This window comes from Oryzias melastigma, linkage group LG21 (assembly GCF_002922805.2).
Source record: "Oryzias melastigma strain HK-1 linkage group LG21, ASM292280v2, whole genome shotgun sequence".
Classification (NCBI taxonomy): Eukaryota; Metazoa; Chordata; class Actinopteri; order Beloniformes; family Adrianichthyidae; genus Oryzias; species Oryzias melastigma.
This window is the reverse complement of record NC_050532.1, coordinates 9,276,026-9,291,083: the sequence shown is the minus strand read 5'-3', so window position 1 is coordinate 9,291,083 and position 15,058 is coordinate 9,276,026. Positions and strand designations below refer to the sequence as shown.

At 36.3% G+C, this 15,058-nt stretch overlaps 1 protein-coding gene across 1 annotated transcript in view; it reads right to left on the bottom strand.

The window, feature by feature from the left end:
- The window catches only part of tmeff2a (transmembrane protein with EGF-like and two follistatin-like domains 2a), a 148,363-nt gene that overhangs the window by 82,856 nt on the left and 50,449 nt on the right, over positions 1-15,058 (bottom strand). The window contains exon 3 of the mRNA XM_024286549.2: positions 8,664-8,793. Within this exon, the coding sequence (XP_024142317.1) occupies positions 8,664-8,793 (130 nt within the window). The remainder of the gene's footprint in view (positions 1-8,663; positions 8,794-15,058) is intronic.

Below are 15,058 nucleotides of genomic sequence, written 5' to 3'. Positions count from 1 at the left end.
GTACAGATACAAGCTTCATAGGTTATTTGATGGTTCTATCTTGCCCCCAAGTGTGAATGTGGGTGATTGTGTAGCCTAGCAATGGACTGATGACCTGTACAGGGTGTACCCATTGCCTGTACATGGGAACTGGACCAAGTGAGTGTGACATCACCCAATAAAAATGGTTTACTTCCAGCCTAAACAAATTTAAGTCAGTTTAAGGGCCATTTCTTAGCAATAAAGATGTTGCCATTTAGGAGCCAGATGCCATCAGTAAGAGGTTGATTGGAAGTCTATTTGAAGTCCACTTGAAAGCGGGTTTGGGAAAATCTGTCAAACATTTAGAAAGCTCAACATTTCCTTTAAGAAAGAAAGAAAAGTTAGCTACACCTGCTACATTTTGCTAGGCTAATGCTTTTCATGCTACACATTTTTTTTATCGGTCTGCTAAAATAAGTCTGGAGAATAAAGAAAAATAGTTGCCTTCCGAATATATTCAGCTTTTGATAACTTTATACTGCTGAGCTTCTTTCTTTGCTAACATGAAGCAGCTGAAACTCAAAAAGAGCAGATAGAAGAGTCTCCACTGAGAACTATCACTAAACTCTGTGATGTGTTCTTAAATGCATGTTTGTCTATAGCACCCCAAAAAACACAACAAACAAAAACACAGGGCGGTTATGTTTGCACACGTCTCAGTGTCATCACTTAGCATGAAAGTGGCACCTCAGCAGGCCTCCTGTTTACTGTTTAGAGTAACAGAAGACTCTAACGTCTGCTCTCTTGGCAGTATGTCGGACGTTTTGAGAGACCATCTGAAATTGCTCAGGAATAATGCTGCCATGCTGAGTGAACGCAAGGAACGACCTGTTAACACTGCAAACAGGTTACCAACATGCACGAGAAACACAAGTATCATTGGAAAAAATTAAGACCTAAACATAATGTTTTAAACTGTTTTCAGTCTCTTTCACTTTATGAATCTTAAATTAAAAATGTAAAACAACTCTTAGCTAACAACATATCTGCGTAATAGCATTGATCTAAGAATCGTGGGTAATAAAAGTGTGATTATGAACTGAAATGAGACGAATGTTTGCAATATTTTTCAATGATGACAACTATACACAAAGTTATTTTTTAACCTGAACAAGTTCATATCATACTGTTTTGACAAAAGTGGTATGATCTAAATGCAGAGGCAACAATGGAGGACTAGCAGATGTTCATCCAGATTGCTTCTTTGCTCATTTTTCTCATAATAGTGGAGCCAGTTAGATTGGTATATTAGACAAATAGTGAATTTTGTGGTACAAGCACCAAATTTGGTTGGGATGTACTATAGGATCTTTACTTTCAGAGAAGCACCTTAGCCACAAGAAAAATCCAACATGGCAGACATTCGTGTAGATAGTGGGCCTTACACTCAGTTGTTACAAAAATATTTTGTCTATTTCAGGGGCCGGCAACCTTTAAAGGTAAAAGACCCATTTGAGCCCATTATCTACTGATCAAAACCTAGAAGGAGCCACATGGACTTACTTTAGCCTTAAAGAAATTTGAAAAAATAAATAAATAAATGTGAAGTATTTTTGGTACGAACAAAAGCAAAAATATAAAAAGAAACTACTATATCTCAAAACGGGTTTTTGTTTTTATCCCTTACCTTTAGTAGAGGGCAAATTACAGAGGAAGTTAGCTCGTTGCGTAATTACTAGCTGAACTCCATAATAGCCCAAAATTCCTCAGTAAACTAAATTAGCCAAAATGTTGCTAAAATAGAAGCTTAACTCTAAATTAGCCTAAAAAAACCCAGTAGAAAACAAACTAGCAAAGAACGTTAGCATGTTTCTAAAATAGAAGCTAAGCTTCTAAGTTTCTTTGAAAATTACTACAATTTTATTTTTAATTCAGCCATAGAGCCAGCATGGAGAGATAAAAGCCACATGTTGCAGACCCCTGGTCTATTTGCAACTGTTTCAGCAATATGGGCTGTTCATGCACAAAATCCAGTCTTTAACCTTGAGGGGTTCCTCCAGAATACTATTATGCATATTTTGTATATATTTTAAAATCTTGGGTTTTCTTGTGGCTAACAGACGTTTCTGAGAGAGGAGATTCATAGGTACATTCAAGCCAATTTGGTGCTTGTAACACAAAGTGAACAATCATTTTAATAACCGCCTTCGCTATAATGTTTGTTCCAGGTCGTACCATTGTTTAGAAAAACAACTGTTGTAACAGTGTGCGGTTTCCCAATAGTTTAATCTTCTTAAGTGTGAAAGCAAACCAAGCCAAATGGAGGTGTGAATAATTTTTAACATAACATATTTTTATGTGTCTCTGAAATATCCACAAGTACTGCATCAAATAGGCGTTACTAGGACAGATGACTTACTAGGACAGGTCATCTGCCGCACAACTATAGAATCTTATGTAATGCTGGCTGAGCCTTTTACAAGGATACAGTTTCCTGGTTTTTAATTTAATGAGGAAGGCGATTATTCTTCCGTTTATTTTTTGATGGGGTCACAGAGGAGGATAAAGTTGTAACTGCATCATTTATATTAAGAGCTTTTTATAATTAGTAAGTCTCTTTCATTTCTGAATAGGAAAGCCCTTTTTTCACACACACAGTAGAGTTGTGTTGCAGGGAAAAAAAAACAAGTCAAAATAACAGGTGACCTCTTTCATTCAATATCAAGTTAATACATGTGAAATTGCATTTACAAATTAGGTAATTAGGAAGGAAAAACTAGGTCAGGGATAAAACATTTAAAAGACCAGCGCTGTTAGAGAAAATGTTTTTGCTTTGAATATTCTTGTACTTGTTGTTGCTTTTGATTACTTTCTACAGCTGAAAGTTCTTAATTTGCCATTGCTAAGATTATCCTGACCAATACATGGAATGCATTGTATCATCTGCTGCTCACATGTTAGTTATTTTTCTAACATGTGATGATGAACCAGTCTGTCATCTTCATCTAATCGTGATGCCACATGTGGGAATCCACATCCACATGTATTACTTAAAATCCAACATTTCTTAAATTTTCAAAACAAAAGCAAGAACTCCCTTCTTCTAAATAAAAAAATGTCTATGGTTAAACATATTTTGTGTCACTCTAGATATCCAAGAGAAGTTTCATACAGTAGTCCCTCACTACATCGCAATTCAACTTTCACTGTCTTGCTATTTCATAGACTTTTTGTCTCCTGTGAAGAATGTGTTCGGCTTGCCAAATTTCCATAAATCTTGAGTGGCAAGCATCCATCTATCTATCCATTTTCCTAACACACCATATTCCTTTCGGGGTCACAAGGTTGCTTGGTGGAGCCTGTCCTGGCTACTGTTGGGCGAAGGCGGGGTACACCTTGGACAGGTCGCCAGTCCGTCGCAGGACTCAATCACAAGCTTTGTTATTATTCTTTAATACTGAACTTATTTTTCTGTGAGGGTTTGAACTTTGAGAGTTTAAAAAGGAGAAAAAAGTGTTTAAAGGTTCATGTCTGTCTAAGAAAAGTGTATAGTCTATTGTAAGGGCTTTACAGCCTAAAACATCTATAATCCTACTTTGATGATTCACTTATTGCATCTTATTTTAAGAATGTAAATTCAACGATAATTTAGGGATGAAAGAACACACTGTTATTTTTGTTCAAAGCAGTCTATTTGAATAATTTGATTGCATTTAAATCCAGTTCCCCTAAAGAGTCCAATACTTGAGCCCCATTGAATTAAAGAGTCTATCATGAAAAAATCAACTTTTTTGTGATGTTAAGCGTTTTATAATGATAATTATACATAAAAACCAACCCCAAAGCAGTATTTTACTCCGTTCACACATCTGAGTTTTCCTCTAAAAATCTGCGCTCTGAGCACCAGCCCCTCCTAATCCACAAAATTGAGTGAGTCATCACGTTGTGATGTACAGAAGTGAGAACAGCCACTTCCAGGAAGAGTCTGCACTTCCAATAACACACACATTCACTGCCAATAACAAACATTCACTTTCTCCGCGGAGCTGGTGGTGATCGGCAAAATGCATTCATTCTATATGCACAGTATGCACATCCAACTTAGCAAAAGTTCTGATGTTGTTTGTTTTTGAGGGTGAAACGCAGACACACTGCAGAGGGCGGCTCTAGGATGACATCACGAAATTGGCGGCACCTTTAAGGAGCGAAAGACGGTACCATAGAGATTGGGTTGTTTTACTTCCAGGTAGGAAACAAACTCACGAAAATAACAACTCCTTCATCAATTTTTTTGGTGTGCCAAAGATAACATATAATTATACATATGGATATAGTTTACTCTGAAAGGCTTAACAATGGCATGATATATATCCTTTAAAAAGTCTGTAAATAAACCAAAACATTTGATTTCTTTAGATAAAATAGTTACTTTTTTTGCAACAAGGCTAACTCGAGGATCGCAGTTTTTTTGTGTCACAATCTTGTTAAACATGTATAATAAAGCTTTCAGCCACCACAGGAGGAAGATCTGGTCAGCCTTTAGGTGCTCAAGTTTCACAGGGAGTGAGTGCAAAATTCTTATGTTTATTTAATGATTAAAACAAAAACACCTAAAAGCACTTTGAAATAATTATATTTCTGGATGTATTACTGCATGATTACCACCCTAAAAATATATACACATATAAAATAAATCAAATTTAATCACAAATTTCTATACATTTTAATGGATTCAAGAGAAATTCATCAAAGGATGCAAGTAATAGAAATGAAAGCACGAGCAATGTCACTCCAGTCGCATTTCTACCAGTCTTCCGATTTCTTCTGCTGAGTTGTTTCCATCCAAGGAGCCTTTAATAGACTTCTGCCTCCAGCTTGTCAGTAAGGGGAACTGACTCAGCGGCTGCCTAACTTCAGCAGGAATCCCTATCTTGGTTCTAGCAGTGATTCATGTAGCCTTAAATAGCAGCTAACTTCACCTTGCCAGTAGATTCATTCAGTCCCAGATAAGCGAGTTATTCAGAATTCGGCTCACTAACATGCATACCTCTCTGCAGGCGTTCCTGCTTTTTTTCTTTTTTCTTATCCTATAAATGCCTATTTTATTAAATTAGTCATCCAAGTTCTGCATGTTACCTTGGTAAAATCTTATTACATGAAGAACATATTCAAGTCTGCTTTCATATGAGTAAAAAACTCATCAGAAAAGAATAAGTTCAGGAAATTAGTTGTTCAGTTGAGTCAGGAAAACATGGCTGGCTCTGGGTGTAAAAATATTGTTTTTCAGTTATAGATTGTATGTTCTCCCAGCAGAGTCCATGATATCCTTTCCAGACACCAGATTTTTTTCTTCACAATCACACTAAAGACTAATGTTTATTATTTTCTGCCTTTGAAAGCCTGTGATTTCACTCGGCTTGAATGCAGTGAATTCAAAAGAATGGGTCATCGCAGAGGCTTCGCGTGGCTGGAAAAAGGCTAACCAATTATGCTGAATCTAATGTGTTGGATAACATTTAAAAGATGTAAAGCAGGAGGTCTGAAAGGCTGCTATAAAGCAAGAAGTGTAATCAAAATCAGCACTGCATATACTTGATACAGCAATATTACTCTTCAATGCATTACTAATGGAGTGCTTGACCTTTTTTATAAGTGAAGACACGCAGTCAGCAGCTTAAACATCAAACATTTCAGCGGACTTTAATCTCAGCTGTGTGAGAAAATGTGTCCTTTTTTGTTCAGGACAGTACAAAATATAAATAAATGGTAAGATAAAAGACAAGGTGACAAAAAGAAAAAGCTAAATCAGAATGACGTAGTTAAGCATTGGTACAACCAACAAAAACTGGAAAGATATTAGTATTGAGATTCTTGTATTCTATGCCATCAACCACAAAATGAGTAGATTTAAAGACAAAAAAACTAATTTACAGTTTATATAGGAACTATTTTAATGCAGAGAAAGTTTGATGTTAGTTCTGAGACTAATTGTTTTGCTAATGTTTTACTTAAAACCAAATGTTACTAGCATCCTATGCTTTAAATGTGGTGTTTGAAAGACCCACTCCAATGAAAAGTTGTGTTTTTGGTGTTTTTAAGAAGCAATTTTATCATAATAGCGTGCATATAAATAAAAGAAAGCTTAAAATTGTATTTTCTGAGTATTTCTTTATTCACATTATTGTGACTCAGAAGCAGATTAAACAATGCTGTAGAAAAAAGTTTATAAGCCGTGATGTAGTTACTATGATCAGTGGGCTACAAGCTCCATTCTGATGCAACAACTTATAGACAACTAGATTCATGTACATTTTCATTCTCCTCGTCTGATTATCGGGTTAAAAACTGTAAGGCTGGATAGCTTCAATACGACTCGCCGTTTTTGTGGCACCGGTAATGTTAGGTTGGGGGTGTGAGCGGCTATAAACTAGCGGGAGAGAGTGTTAATATGGGATGATGGGAAATGGGGATGGACTTAGTCCACACCAACAGTTCCACCCACAATTCAGAGGCGACTTTCTAACAAACTACTGCCGCTCTGCAGAAACTTTGTAAACGATACAGGTTTATTGATTTTGGCTAAAAATGGCAAAATTGATTGAATGATCTGGTTTATTTCAAGCATAAATTGCGAACAATACAAGACAAAAAAAAAAAAAATCACAATTTTTTTTTTACTAATTATAGAAATAATGAAATTCATGTTAAAAAAAAAAAACCTCAAATATGTCACATTTGTTCCATTAAATATAGGGATCATTAACTAAAGTCAAGCTTGATTGATTGCTTGTAAAGAAGAGGGAAGAAGCTAACTCATATAATTCCACCCCTATAATCATATCTAACAATATAATCATTAAAAGACTCTGCTTTGAAAATCGATCAATAGATGACCAGAGTAGGACATTGAACATGTTACTGGATGATAACAAATTAAAGCAAAAATGCACTCCACTGTTGTTAGATGACATGTAATGTGTAATAATGATTTCTGGAATGGTGTAATCTTATCCCTTGATGACATCAATAAGAACTTCATTTTTTGTTCCGTGTTAAATAATCTGGACTGATACAAGTATATGACTTTTCATAGAATTTAAGAATCTGATTATGGCAACCACATAATAAAAAAAAAAAGTTAATTCAATTATGATAGGGATTATATAAATGTGTTTTTCCCACTCTCTTTCAAGCAATTAGTCAAACTCATTGACAATCACTATATTTAATTGAATCAATGTGTTATGTGTGTACTGTTTGCATAAGTGCAAATATGTTTATTTATGACTAGGAGCAATTAGGCTATAATGCCAAAAAGATAGCATCATTTTCTTTTATGTTCCTATTTTTCCAATCAATTTATGACTAAGCATCCTAAACAGGTTTGATATATTTCTGTATTTTATTTATTTATTTGTCTTTGTCTTTTGTATGTATTGCCTCAGTACTTCAGCTCAGTTGTGCCCATTGGGTTACATCTACAATCAGTTTTGTGAATAAATTTACATCTATAAAAAGCAAAACCATTCCTTTCATGAAATAATAGCAGTTAAACTGCATGATTAACACAATTGCATGTCTTCTTTATATTCTAATAACACGATTAGCCACCTACACAGCTTTGGTCAAAAGTAGACATACCCTTAGAGCTCTGGTCTGAATATATCTGCACTAGCTGACACAAACAGGTTCCTAGGGCTTTTAAGCCGAGCTGTCCGGACTCGTCAACGTTTCCAATTTAATTATTCTCTTTGTAAAACAAAAGTCCATTAGTCTCTTGGCTTTTTCCTGGCTTCCTGTATGTTCCATCTAATGTTGAGTTGACTTTATTGTGTTAAGAGCCGTAAAGACATCAAAAGAACTGTCAAAGGACCACATTGTAGTAAATCATTTACAAGGACCGGTGTTCAATCTCTTGGGAAGATGTTGAATAATAGCGATTGATACCTTGCCAGATAGACAAATAAATCCACTTTGGAATATTACTAAATTAAAAAGTGACATTTTACAACATTCTGATATAAGAACTGATATAACCTTTGTCACTTTGTGATGTAAAATGTTTAAAATTACAGCAAATCATAACTGAAAGGTGCTCCACATCATCTCTGTCAAAAAGAAAAACAGAGCACCCTTGTCGTGGTGCTTTGGGGACATTTTCTGCTTTCTTAAGCACATACACAGTATAACGGTTACCAGAACCATCTACAATGTGTGTATTCAGCTTAAAGAAAACTGTTACTGTAAATAATCGATTGGTGAAGACGCTGTGTCTTGGGTAGAAAGTTTTTTGCTTCATTACTGACATTTAGCTGGGTAAGTTGCATGAAACTTGGTGAAAGTGTCTTTCTCTTCTACCTATGGAATCCGTCTCTGTCGTGTGGCTTTTGTAATTTCATTGAGGTAAAGCATTGGCCCATAACTACTGAATCCCATCTCTGGAAGCGTAATCATATTTCCACGACTTTAATATGCAAGCCGGAAAATTGTACAAAGTTAAAATTGGATTGGGGTTTTCATTTTCGGCAGCTTAGCTTTACATGACTGCTTTCATGCAGAGGTAGCAGCAGCAGCGGCTACCACTTTACTCCAGCATTTCCTGGCCACACGAGTTGCACGTTCGCCCACTGTGCACAGCGTTGGTGTGTTGCGTGTGCGTGCCTCTGAGTGTGTCTCTGTAGGTGCCGTGTAAAGACACATACCAGCAGGACAGTCGCCTTCTGACACAATAAGGATTTCAGACTGCTGCTTGCAGGCATCCTTGCGCAGGAAACACTCATTCTGGTAGTTCTTATTGTTGGAGCCACACACTGGAACATAATCATTGTTGCACTGCAGAGAGAGGAGAGAAAAAACAACGTCAGGAGGACGACAGGAGAGATGGAGATATAAAAACAGGCTTGTGTCAATGCTTAAAAACACTTTTTTTTTACAGTAACAAACAGAGTAGATGATTACAACACGTCTATAGTGTGACTGAAGTCGCCAGCCTAATAACTGTTTGCTCCATTCACCCATCTCTGAGTATTCCTCAGCTTGGCAGTTGGATTCAAATTCTGACACCTATATGAGCATTAAGACAACCAGAAAGCTTAAACCCAAAGCTAAAAGCTTCTCTCATGTGGCACATAGCTAAGAGTTTTATTGTAATTTCAGGAACAGTTATAAAAACATCTTAGTTATAACTGTTCTTAGTGTTCTACTTAGTTTAGTCACGTCACAGCATGAAGATGTCTTTTGTGTCTAGCACTCGTCTGCTTCTACGGGGAATTCTGGGTGTGAATGTGAGGAGACACGGTGAGCCGTGACAAAGACTGGAGAGCTCTCATGGCTTTATGCCACCTGGGTACTGCCACTTCTGCTTCCTGTGAGCCTGGACGAAGCCACTGTATGTCTTTTTCTAAGTTTGTAACATGTTCTTGAGGCCTCTTGACAGAAGACAGACAGTTTTAAACTTAAAATTGCATTTCTGAGTATTCTTTTATGAATTAGGACCGGAAAAAAAAAATTCTGTTTAAAAAAGGTCGTAGGTGTTACGAACAAACTAGAATTAGCGGGCCACAAGCTCCCTGCTCCACTCCATTCTGATGAAACAATTTGTTGACGACTAGATAGTTTTCTAGTTTAAGTTGACATCCAGTTGACTGTACAGCTGGAAATATTGCTCACAACTGCTCTTGCACAGGTAGTGTTTGGTTGGGAGTGTGAGGGGCTGTAAGCTAGAAGGAGAGAGTGTAAATCTGGGGTGCCCACCATGTCATTAAATAAAATGAGAAAATAAAGAATATGGTTTGTTTTATTTATTTGGATTCTGTATACATTAAGGTAACACACATTGGTAAGAAAAAAAGCGAGTAACATTTGTCTTTGAAACCTTTAATAGGAAGGTCTCAATGGTCATTTTTAATTGAAAAACAAGAGCAAGCTAAAAAAAACTTTCTTCCAATGTAAACAGCAAACTGGGATCCTAATGAGACACGTGGAGCTGGTCTTTTGACTTTATCCGTTTGCCGTCGTCGCTCCATCTTGGCTAGCTAAGAAATAGCCGCTAAAAGCATCAGAAGTGATCCTGAAGGCTTTTGGGAATTTCTAACACAAATAAAAAGCCCAACGCTGACTGACTTGGGGGTTGTTTTCATTACAGAAAGTGCAAAATAGTGCCACCCAGAGGCTGAAAGTATTTTTCAGCTCTCTACTGAACACCATAGAGCACATGTGTCAAAGTCAAGGCCCGGGGGCCAGATCCGGCCCTCTGGGTAATTACATCCGGCCCACCAGATCATTTTATTGTATTATTATTAATGGCCCGATGTTATATTTTGCTTATTTCTAACTTGTATCATTTTGCCAAAATATATTTTTATGGAGATTAAAATATTGAAAGTTATTTAAGGTTTAAGTGGATTTATTCTGGAATAATATTCCTGCCTGTTTTCATTCATAGTAATGTTAAAAAAAATTATGTTTTAAACGTTTAAAAAATTTTGTTTTATTGTGTTTAATACATTTTTATTCTGTTTGGCCTGCAATCTAAGGTGTGTTTTGGATTTGGGCCACAGGTACGATTGAGTTTGACACCGCTGCCATAGAGAACCAATGGGAAATGGGTAAGGGCTTTTAACTAAAAACTCAGTGGCTTCCTCAGGCACAACTTTGCAGGCCAAAACATAACCTTTGTTGGGCCACATTTGGCCCATGGGCCCCAATGGTGTGTACAGATGAATGAAAGGAAATGGGTGGACTTGCTTAACACAATGATCCTGCTTACAATTCAGAGGCAAATTTCTAGTGAACTACTGCCGCTCTGCAGAAACTTTTTTTAACACGCTGCATGCTTTATAATGTTTGTAGTGTCCAAGTAATTGGTTCATTCTTAAGTTTACAACTCAACTATAAAAGAAAAGCCATGTTTTCCTGTCCTCAAATCAATGAATCCACAAATATGGCTAAACGTATATCAATAAGGTTTTCATTTAGCATCACCAATTGAAAACGGTCATGTTTACATCGCAGCTCTTCAGGAAAAAGCCGGCGTACTCCGCTGCTCCCCTCTCGTTGCTCCACTGGAGCAGTGGGAGGTTAAGTGACTTGCTCAAGGGCACTCAAAATAGCTGTTAAGGTACAGGAGAACATTACTCATTCATATCCCCACACGGTTTGCTAGCTATGGAGTAAGTCAAGATTTTTCGGATGACTGATGGCACTACAGGGCTGACTCGACGACCTAACCCTCCACACCCCCGCCCTTTTTTTTTGTTTCTTGGAACTGCCGCTCCGGCGGAAAGATATTCATTTGATTCCATATTGATTTGCCGCTGCTGCACTGCAGGAATAACAAATGTGATTATTCAGTTGAAAAATATTACCCAATACTCCCAAGGAAGAGGGAGTGGCCATAAGAGGTTGCACACAAATTGTTGCTCCACAGACACAGAACATAACCTGATTACATTTAAACGCACTTGAAACTGGGGAAATGTGTTCCTGCTGAATGTGACATCACAAGGACAAGGAGTTCGCTGGATTATCCTCACATGAGTAAGGCTAAGGAGCTCATTGCTCTTTGTCCTCTCACTTCTGCCTTTCTTTCTGTCTTTAATGGATTCCGCTGGAATCTTCTTTCACCGAGACTAATCACCTGCTAGTCTCCGGGAATTAAACCATTGATTTACAGAAAAAGGAGATAAGCGTGTAGGTGTTGTGTGCATGCTCACAGCCTTATAATCCACCAGTTTGTTTGTTGATTGTGAGGGGAAACACTGACGGGATTCTAGCCATGCTATCAAAAAAAGAGCAAAAACCTCATGGCTTTACGGAAATACAACAAAAATAAGAGGTAAAAATGAAATAAAACGCAGCCCAGTATAGAGACATTCCATATGAGACCACAAGAATGTTTAATCCCCATTTCAATGTACGAGACAGTTTATGTAATTGTAGCAACAGTGGTGTAAAGCTGAAATTTAAATCCAAAAATACTTGAATGTCATTCTTCATAATTGTTACTATAACTTATTAAACCATCAACTATTTTATAAACCAAAATAAAAAAGAGATGATATATTTGATTTTATCACGATATATTTTTCTGTGGCGCAAATTATTCACGCTATAAACTGACCAATCAGATGCCTTAATATGTGGTGCCAGCAGGCCCCCACATCCAACGTTTGACGAATTTGATAGATCCTCCAAAGCCTGCTTTTATGTGCTAGGGGTGTGGCCTTCCAGCGAGAGTGGTTGCCATCATTGACTGTATAATCACTGGACATTTCAACCCCTCCCCTCTCCCGTGTTCCAAATAGGAAGTACCCGCTAGTTCCAAGGTCAAAATCCCATAGACTTCTATTGAGAATTAGACGGTTGTTTCTCAGTTGTCAGAATAGAGTTTCTCCCCAAATAACTTGAATCTCAGTTTTTTTTCCCATTTTTATATTAGCAAGTTTTTTTTTTGCAAGACAAATTTGAAAAAATGATTTTCTGTGGGAGTTAAATATTTGCAAACTGCTTTCTGCTTAAACTCCTCAAAGTGCCAACACTTTTCTGACAGAAACATTTATCTGAAAACATTTTTTTCTCGGTTCCCCTTTTTCAGTTTTAAACTAGTGAAACTAAATAAATTGGTTTTGGATATATTTTTTTAAACCTTCTACAATCAATTTTTAAGGTCAATTATTTCTGAAGTTTTCAATGATAGTTTCACATGGGTTGTCAGTGATAAGAATTAGCCATCTTGGGGATTCAGGTGTTTGAGAAAAGGAGGACTTTGAAGAAATTGACTTTTCTCTGCACTTATTTATAAAACACATTAAATCTATATTGTTGATCTGCCATTATTTTTGTCCAGCTTTTGAATCTCCTTGAGTTTCATAGTCTGATGAAGTAACAACTTACATGTACGAATTATAAGTGAAACGCTGTGTTGTTAACCACATGCAGCATTTTTGGAATATTTTTAACTAACACTAACCAGACAGATTTGAATCTGCACGCTAATACTGCTTTTGTCAATTGTGTTAACACAAAGATAATTACATCTATCCAGAGGAAAAACAACAGTATCAAAAACCATTTTCCAGCATGTTCTGGGAGTGTTGCACCAGCAAAAAAGATAAACACAGTAAGTAAACAAATAAGTGTCTCCTTGGAGTCAAGTTTGGCCCTGATTTTATTCTCTGCCACCTGCCAAACCTCTGAAAAGGGTCCTGTGCACTGGGTAAGTCAGAAAACACATTAGAAACGGTGGTTGCCAAGAAACAAGGACACTTGTCTACAAACAGCAGGTTTTAAGTTTAAGTTTTAGGTGGCAGTGTGGGAACTGTTCAACTAACGTCTATGAAAGGTAGCTATTTAATCTAGTTTTTAAGACTAGAGTATACAAAAACTGTGAAATTAATTAAAAACATGGCAGTCTCTGCAGAAATTTTGCATCTATAGAAACACAATTTTGTGTGCTTAAATTATGACACACACACACCATAATTTACAACTCTGAAAGTTGGAAGTCATTATTGTGTCAATGTGATGACAAATGTGGAGGCAGGGCAGGAACTTTCATGTATTTTGTTTTTAAGATTATTTACTTTTCTGTAGTAATTTTTAGATATTGCATAAAGGCAAGAACCGTCGTGTCTGCTAATATTTTTGTAAGCTCTTTTTCTCATAACCTCTAACTCATTATCTCGAGAAAACCTTTTTTTTTTGAGAAAACGAAATGAAATTTTAGCATGTCTTGTTAAGAAAACGACTTAACTGACAAGGAAATAATATAAGGCAAAGTTTATTCTAATCTCAAGAAAATTATTTTTGAGTTCAGTAGAAAAACATCAACATATACTTTATTTATCATTGTCACATCTATTTCAACTGTTTCATGACAGATCTGGGCCAAAATGGATCAACTTATGTGGCAACATGTGGCGTCTCAGTTTACTGTATTTTCCGCGCTATATGGCACACTAAAGAGCCTTAATGTATTTATTTTTTTTTTAAGAATTATAGTGCTCCTTATATAATCTGGGGCACTTTATATATGGATTAATTCTGGTGTGCTAATGTCAAAGCCATTCTGAAAGGTACACAGCGCAGTGTCAAAATTTGTAATCACTGTCGTGAATATGCTAACGCAGCTAACGTGTGGCGGTGTCAGACTGTTTTTTTCTTTTTTTCTAACAAAGTTGGGAATTGGCATTGTCACAGGAACATTTGTTTTAGTGGTATATGTCTTTTTTTCATATCTCAAACAATGTTGGGAGTTACAGGTATTGTGAATATGCTAATGATTCTCACACAGCTAGTGTGTAGCATGTTACAAACAAGTTTCAGATTACTGTAAATGCAGTTAATGAAGTCTGAATGACTGACAGACTTATCTCTGGCTCTTTTGTCTCACTTAATGCATATTATAGTTTGAGGCGCCTTATGATGTAAATTTTAAAATAGGCCAAAAAATATGATTGTTAATAGAGATTACGCCAGACCTCATGCTCTGAACTCAGCACAGTTCCACTTGCTTCTGACAGTTGTAAAAAAAAAGGAATTAAGAAGAAAGTAGCAACATTTACTCTCCAATGAAAACTTATGTTTGTTTTCTCACGATACCAACTTACTGAGTTGTTAACTCAAGAAACGAAGTTATACTTTCATTCCGTTATCTCAATTAAACAGTTGTTATCTCGTGATAATGAGGTATTAAGTCGTAATATTGAGAAAACAAGCGATAATTGTATTCCGTTATCTTAAGAAAACAAAATTTGTTTTCCCAAGATAATGAGCTGAAAAAAATATTTTAGCTGACATGGCTATCCTGCCTTCTTTAGTTTAAAGCAAAGATTCGTGGCGAGATTTGTCTATGTGTGCACAGTTTGAACTTGTAAAGGTTTATTACTTCTAATTTAAAGAATTTACCATAATGACGTCATAATGAATTTTAATTATTTATTAAGCTTCATGCACAAAATAAAAAAGTCAATGAAAATGCATTCTAACAACTTGTTGACACATTTATTGACACATTTCATTTTTATTTGATTGAAAATTTATATGCAACATGATGTAACTGCTGTAAAGCTCAAAGGTACACAGAAGTAGTAAAACA